The sequence below is a fragment of the Ranitomeya variabilis genome, chromosome 1 (assembly GCF_051348905.1).
Source record: "Ranitomeya variabilis isolate aRanVar5 chromosome 1, aRanVar5.hap1, whole genome shotgun sequence".
NCBI lineage: Eukaryota > Metazoa > Chordata > Amphibia > Anura > Dendrobatidae > Ranitomeya > Ranitomeya variabilis.
The window spans coordinates 579,479,982-579,487,528 of NC_135232.1; the positions used below are offsets into that span (position 1 = coordinate 579,479,982).

The following is a 7,547-nucleotide window of genomic DNA, read 5'->3' on the forward strand; positions in this document are numbered from 1 at the left end:
ACGAGACAGGCAGCAAATCCCTAATTCACTACCTAGACGATTTCCTGTTCGTCGGCCCCAGAAATTCTAAACTCTGCTCCGATCTACTAGAAAAATTCAAATCTATCTCACACAAATTTGGCGTGCCATTGTCACCGGAGAAAACGGAGGGACCATGTAATGTATTGCCTTTCTTGGGCATCGAAATAGATACCAATTCGATGGTCTTCCGCTTACCAAAGGATAAAATACTAAAAACCCAGCAAATGTTGAAAGGCTTTCGTGAAGTTAACAAGGTAACCCTCCAGCAAATGCAGGCATTATTGGGCCTACTGACGTTCGCCTGCCACGTAATGCCGGTCGGCAGAGCATTCTCGCTCAGACTTTCTTTGACAACAAAAGGGACTTCTCAGCCCGGCCACAGAATTAGGCTCACTCGTTCTCTAAAAGCATATCTGCTAGTATGGCAGACGTTCCTACAATCGTACAACGGTCACACGTGCGTCATGGCTAGAGAGATCACAAGCAAGGAATTAGGGCTGACAATAGGGTGGAACAAAAAAGAGGGTTTTGCAGCAATTTATAAAAACCAATGGTGCAAATCTGATTGGCCACAGCAATGGACGACAACAAAGTGGGGGCAAGACCCAGCCCTATGGGAATTGTTTGCGGTAGTAGCAGCATTGGAGATATGGGCCGATCAGTTGAGAAACATGAACTTTCGTTTCCAAACAAAAAATGCGAAAACAGCGAGGAGTCTAAATCACATGTCTTCTTCATCTTTGCCCATACTAGCTCTCTTGCGCCAGCTAGCGCTGATATGCCTTGAAAACAATATTTGGTGTAGGGCCACCGTTGTGGCGGAAGTAGATGACAATATCATTAACCCACTGTTATATTTCAATTGGCAGGCTTTCAGAATCCAGCAGCCCAACGCGCAACTTCGGGGTATTCGGTGTCCACTGTCCCTGTGGGACACAGTGGCCAATCATTGATGCCCTTAATCCGGGCCTCCGTTTTGCCAGCTACCTGGCAGGTGTATGGTAAGGCTTCGGAGGAGTGGTGCTCAATAATTCAGGGTAGGCCAGTGGATAAATGCGACCGAGCACGAAGCGCGGTGACGACTGATTTTCTACTACTAGTAGAGGAGAAAATACCGCACACTCAAAATTTGATATGATGCAAAAAGGTAAATGCCAAATTTATTAACACAAAAAAGAGGTCAACAATTGCCACTGTATTGGTTTTGTAGTAAGGAAACCCGTAGTAAGGAAACCCGACGTTTCGACCCTCCTTAGGTCTTATTCATGGGGTTACTTCACTCTTTTGTTATTCATACATGGGAGTGGCAGTGTTGGTAGGCAAGAAAAAGGTCCTTTAAGGTCTAACCTTGTGAGACTAATAATCACTCCTATACAATAGGCCAGGGAGTCGACGTTTCGACCCTCCCGGGTCTTATTCATGGGGTTACTAGGAAACAAATAGACAATATAAGCAGCTGTTTGTGACATATTATATACCGAAAATAAACAGAAAATAAAACAAAAAAACAGATACCAAGGCATAATAAAAACATACTATGTACAATATATACAGAGCAACCAGAGGTAACTATGGGGGTACTCTGGGAGGCAGCGAACAATCAGTCTATGGTACAAGAGTAATATCAGCAACTCCCTGCTTACTGAGGACAATTATATTAAAGTTTACCTTCACTCTTTTGTTATTCATACATGGGAGTGGCAGTGTTGGTAGGCAAGAAAAAGGTCCTTTAAGGTCTAACCTGTTGTTATAATAATACAAAGTCAACATTTATGCAGTGTAAATATAAAAAGACAGCAGAATTCCAATAGGTGTAAAAGAGGGTTGCCAGACACGTTTGGTCATAGAGATTAGGAGTCAGTCCCAAAGGAATGTATTGTGCTAGAGTGACTAAGGGGCAGTCTTTGTGAGAGCCAGTGACATAGAAGATAATATATGGATACCTTGTGAGACTAATAATCACTCCTATACAATAGGCCAGGGAGTCCTGTAAGGGGTAAGCTGCAGCAAGGTGGGGACACCTACAGAAAATGTACATAGAGTCAATAACACGCACTGTAGGGGCTGAACGTTCAAGTGAACGTATAAAGGATACCTTAAAATGGGTCCGTGAGCAGCTCCTTTGTCATGTATAGAGGGGTCCTGTGTAGAATGAATAGCAGCCTGTAAGGCTGACCTATGGAGGAGGTGTAGTGGATAAGGTTAGCAGATGCAGGGGGAAGTGCAGAAAAGGGGGGGCGGAGGGTCAGTGTACCTGCTTTGTGAAGCGTCTGTGGAATAGCGGCGCATCCCGCGCCCAGCTGTGCAGTCCTGGAGAATGGGTAGCAGTGTGACCGCATGTTCTCCATAAGTACCGCCGGACCGGAAGTGGGCGGTCCCGGACCGGAAGTGACGCAATCACAAGGTCAGTGCATGAGCACTGAGTGTATCTGAGCAAGTAAGGGCAGGAGAATGCCCAAAGATAGGAGTGGGGGCTAGGAGTGTGGCCACAGGGAGGTGATTGTATAGAGGCAGTGTGAACGTCACCTCTCTGTCTATAATGAGGGCGGAGCCACAGGTCAATGGGGAAATGTGTGGGTTAAATGGCACCTGTCCACTGCGATGATGAATGGGTCATACTAAAGATATTGTATATAGAAGATGATTATGGAAAAAAAAGGGGGAACGTAACCAGAAATGAAAAAATACAAGAATCAAAAATAAAGTAGTAAAAAAGTGAAAATAAAGATAAAAAATAGAAAGTAAATAATAATAATAATAATAATAGAAAATAAAAAATAAAAAATAAAAAATAAAAAATATAAAAAATAAAAAGTAAAAATAAAAAATAAAAAATAATAATATAAATAAAAAATAAATAGTAAAAAATAAAATTTAAAATATAAATAATAAATAAAAAATAAAAAATAAAAAATGAAAAATAAAAAATAAAAAATAGACAAGAATGAAAAAAATGCAGATCAGAAACAAAAATAGGAAGGGTACTGACTATTAGGAACTCACCTAATAAGCAGGGGGTTCAACGTGTCTGGAAGGCAAAATAGTAGAGATTAGTTTATTGTAACAGCCAGTCTATTTCCCTGTTGAGACCCTTAGGGGATAGGGTCTCAAGTTTATGAATCCAGAAAGTCTCCCTTAGTTTTAATTGCTTAATGTGATTGCCCCCTCTTCTGGGTCTGGGGACTTGTTCAATTATCTGATACTTGAGTTGAGCCACTGTATGTTTGTGTTTCGCAAAATGTTCAGGGAGGGGTAGCCAGGTTTTATTACAACGAATGGTAGATTTATGGCTCGCGATGCGGTCTTTTATGTGCTGTGTAGTCTCACCTACGTACAGCAAGCCACATGGGCACTTGATGACGTAGATAACGAAGTTGGAGTTGCATGTATGATAGCCATGGATAGGATATGATTTGCCTGTTCTGGGATGTGTCACGCTGTCGGATTTGATGATATTGGAACAAGAGGCACAACTGAGGCAAGGAAACGTTCCGTGGCGCTGTGGGGCCAGTACATTCTGATCAGAGATTGGGCGCAGGCTGCCAACGTCAGCCCGGACAAGTCTATCCCTAATGTTGGGTGCCCTCCTATTGCACATAAGGGGTGGTGTGGAGAAACTAGTTATGCCAGGATAGGCTCTTGCTAGGAGGGACCAATGTTTTTTGATAACCATTTCCACTTTGGGCATAAAGGGGTGGAAAGTATGTACAAAAGGGACCCGGTTTTCGTTGGTGCGTCCCTGAGAAGGTGAGACTGGCTGGAGAGCACGTGTCTTCTCCTGGTTGAGTAATTGTTGGGGGTAATGCCTCTCCCTGAATTTGTCGGACATTCCATCTAGGCGCGTATGGAGTAAGTCCGGATCCGATACTATCCTTGCTACCCTTGTGAATTGGGATCGAGGGAGGCTGTTGCGTGTGGCCTTTGGGTGGCAACTGGAATAGTGGAGGAGACTGTTGCAGTCAGTTGGTTTGGAGTAAAGGTCTGTTGAAAGACGGCCCTGTGCGTCCTTGTGTATAAGGGTGTCTAGGAAGGGAATCTGGTTGCGGTCATACTGAATGGTGAATTGCAATTCCGGATAGATGGAATTCAGAGTATGATGAAATGCCTGAAGTGTGTCAGTAGGTCCAGTCCAAATAAAGAAGATGTCATCTATATAGCGAAGATAACAGCCTACATGTTGGTTATATCGGTCATCTGTGTATATGAAATCCTCCTCGAAGGCATTCATATATGCATTGGCGTAAGCCGGCGCAACGTTTGAGCCCATTGCGGTGCCACGGCACTGTACATAGTAAGTGTCCTCATAAAGAAAATAATTCTCGTAAAGGACCAGTCTCAACAGGTCTAGGCAGAGGTGTATAGAGGCCGGGGATTTGCCTGAGTCTTCCAGTAACCGTTTGGTCGCTGTAATGCCTTTTGCGTGAGTAATAGACGTATACAGACTATTGACGTCCATGGTGACTAAGAGACTGTCTGAAGGAACATCCACCTGTTGTCGTATAACGTTTAGAAAATGTCCTGTATCTAGTATGAAGGATTTGGTAGTTCTAATTAGTGGCGTCAGAATTTTTTCTAGGTAAATTGATAGAGGTGAAAGTATAGACTCGGTGGATGCCACTATGGGGCGACCGGGGGGATTGATTAATGATTTGTGAATTTTCGGAAGGATATAGAAGACTGGAGTGATGGGGTGTGGATTGGTAAGGAATTTTGCTGTCTGTTGATCAATAGTACCCTTGTCAATGTGGATATCAATAACGGACTGGATTTTTTTGCGAATTTCAAAGATGGGGTCTCTGGGGATAATGTTATATGTGCTGGTGTCTGACAGTTGTCGTAATACCTCCGTGGAATATGATGTACGGTCCATTATAACTAGGGCCCCACCCTTATCTGCTGGTTTGACAACAATGGTTTTGTTGTTTTGTAAAGATAAGAGCGCCTGTCTCTCCGAGGGTGTCAGATTAGAACGTGTAGGGAAAAGACCAAGACGGTGCTGGTGGGATAGATCTTTTACATCTTTGTCCACAAAAGAAATAAATGTTTCCACAGGGTGGAACGTCTGGGGTGGGTTGAAAGAACTAGGGTTCCTCAACCCCAATGTTGTAAGGGGGATCTCCGCAACAGAGACGTCCCCGTTAGGAGACACTCTGTTCTCGGAGCCTCCCGCCAGAGTCCCAAAGTGAGTTTTAAGTCTCACGAGACGGTAGAATCTCTGCAGGTCCCTTTCCAGCTGGAAGCTGTCCCAGATGGGGGTAGGGCAGAACGATAGTCCTTTCTGCAGCAGGCCGAGTTCCGCAGGGGAGAGCGTATAACCTGAAATATTGATAACTAGGTTAGTAGTCCTACCTGTGACCGGGTTGTCATTTTTTCTCGATCTTCTTGTCGGTCTGTACGCTGATGTCCTCCCCTGCGGCCTTTGGATAAAAAACGAGGTTTGTAGGAGCCCGTGGATGAGTCGCTTTCCGTGCTGAAAGAACCTGTCTTGCGTTGATATGGCCGACGCCACGGGTTGTTGCCTGCAGAGTCGCTCCATTTATAAACTTTATTGTGTGAGTAATCGTCGTTGTCTCGCTGGAATTTTTGACGTTTCTTCTCCTCTAGAAATTTTTGGTGATCTGCTAGCACTTTGTCAGTCTTGTCCTTTAAATTGGTCCAGTCCGTGGATGTCAATGTAGAGGATAGTTGTGTTTCAATTGCTCTAATGTTGTCCTTTGTTTCTGTGATGGCCTTTTGTAGGAATTCAATAGTTAGGATAATAATGTCCAAAGAACACTTGTTTAGTATTCTCTTATATTTATCACAGTAGTCTGGGTCTTCTGAAAAAAGTGTTGGGCGCAGGTTGCACCTGAGGCCTCTCGGGATCTTGCCCTGTTTGTGATATTCTGCCAAAGTAATGCAGTGTAGGTCATATGAGACCAATTTTCGGCGCTCCTTCTCGTAATCCCTTGTTTTTAGTTCATGTGGAGGGGTTTTCAGAAATTCACTGGAGTTTGAAACTTGCGACAAGATGCTAGAGCTGGTTGCAGCGTCGTATGCGAAGATGTCTGACGTCATCTGGTAGACCGGTGCTACACCAAGCAAAAATTCACTGAAAAAAGAGGAATGGTGTGCACTCTGGTCGAAAGCTAAGGAGGTGCTGGTAGATCAGACCGTGTGGTCAAGTCAATAGTAGAGGAGAAAATACCGCACACTCAAAATTTGATATGATGCAAAAAGGTAAATGCCAAATTTATTAACACAAAAAAGAGGTCAACAATTGCCACTGTATTGGTTTTGTAGTAAGGAAACCCGTAGTAAGGAAACCCGACGTTTCGACCCTCCCGGGTCTTATTCATGGGGTTACTTCACTCTTTTGTTATTCATACATGGGAGTGGCAGTGTTGGTAGGCAAGAAAAAGGTCCTTTAAGGTCTAACCTTGTGAGACTAATAATCACTCCTATACAATAGGCCAGGGAGTCGACGTTTCGACCCTCCCGGGTCTTATTCATGGGGTTACTAGGAAACAAATAGACAATATAAGCAGCTGTTTGTGACATATTATATACCGAAAATAAACAGAAAATAAAACAAAAAAACAGATACCAAGGCATAATAAAAACATACTATGTACAATATATACAGAGCAACCAGAGGTAACTATGGGGGTACTCTGGGAGGCAGCGAACAATCAGTCTATGGTACAAGAGTAATATCAGCAACTCCCTGCTTACTGAGGACAATTATATTAAAGTTTACCTTCACTCTTTTGTTATTCATACATGGGAGTGGCAGTGTTGGTAGGCAAGAAAAAGGTCCTTTAAGGTCTAACCTGTTGTTATAATAATACAAAGTCAACATTTATGCAGTGTAAATATAAAAAGACAGCAGAATTCCAATAGGTGTAAAAGAGGGTTGCCAGACACGTTTGGTCATAGAGATTAGGAGTCAGTCCCAAAGGAATGTATTGTGCTAGAGTGACTAAGGGGCAGTCTTTGTGAGAGCCAGTGACATAGAAGATAATATATGGATACCTTGTGAGACTAATAATCACTCCTATACAATAGGCCAGGGAGTCCTGTAAGGGGTAAGCTGCAGCAAGGTAGGGACACCTACAGAAAATGTACATAGAGTCAATAACACGCACTGTAGGGGCTGAACGTTCAAGTGAACGTATAAAGGATACCTTAAAATGGGTCCGTGAGCAGCTCCTTTGTCATGTATAGAGGGGTCCTGTGTAGAATGAATGATTTTCTACTACGGTTGTGGGAGGACGGTGCGTCGGGCACCTCGGCACAATGGAAATTATCAGGGCTAGCATTTTTCTTTCAATTATTGGGTTGGGTAGACGTAACTAAGTCCTTCTGCATAAAACAAGCCATTAAAGGTTTGAAAAGGCTGCAGCCAAGCCAAGAATGTCACCGCCCCATTTCTCTGAGACTACTGCATGACCTGATTTCGATATCCCCGTCAGTCTGCTCATCGAAATATGAGGCAGCCCTCATATCGGCAGCTTTTGCGACTGCCTTTTTCGGAGCACTGCGCA

The 7,547-nt window shown here is 43.5% G+C and overlaps 1 protein-coding gene across 7 annotated transcripts; it reads right to left on the reverse strand.

Annotated features, from left to right (window-relative positions):
- Positions 1–1,125: 1,125 nt before the first annotated feature.
- LOC143769042 (uncharacterized) lies at positions 1,126–7,249 on the reverse strand. 7 transcript variants are annotated; one of them, XM_077257642.1, is made up of 5 exons: positions 7,188–7,249; positions 7,036–7,113; positions 5,371–6,439; positions 3,025–3,049; positions 1,690–1,762 (listed from the first exon to the last, which is right to left on the reverse strand). In XM_077257642.1, exons 3-4 carry the CDS (start codon positions 6,076–6,078, stop codon positions 3,041–3,043), a joined length of 717 nt encoding a protein of 238 aa, XP_077113757.1. In that variant the 5' UTR covers positions 6,079–6,439; positions 7,036–7,113; positions 7,188–7,249; the 3' UTR covers positions 1,690–1,762; positions 3,025–3,040. The 7 variants fall into 7 exon arrangements, 5 of the variants coding, with proteins under 5 accessions (XP_077113766.1, XP_077113757.1, XP_077113760.1 ...); XM_077257651.1 differs by lacking the exon at positions 1,690–1,762 and adding an exon at positions 1,126–1,368 and having other exon boundaries at positions 7,036–7,226; XM_077257645.1 differs by lacking the exon at positions 7,036–7,113 and having other exon boundaries at positions 7,188–7,242.
- Between the last annotated feature and the right edge of the window lie 298 nt (positions 7,250–7,547).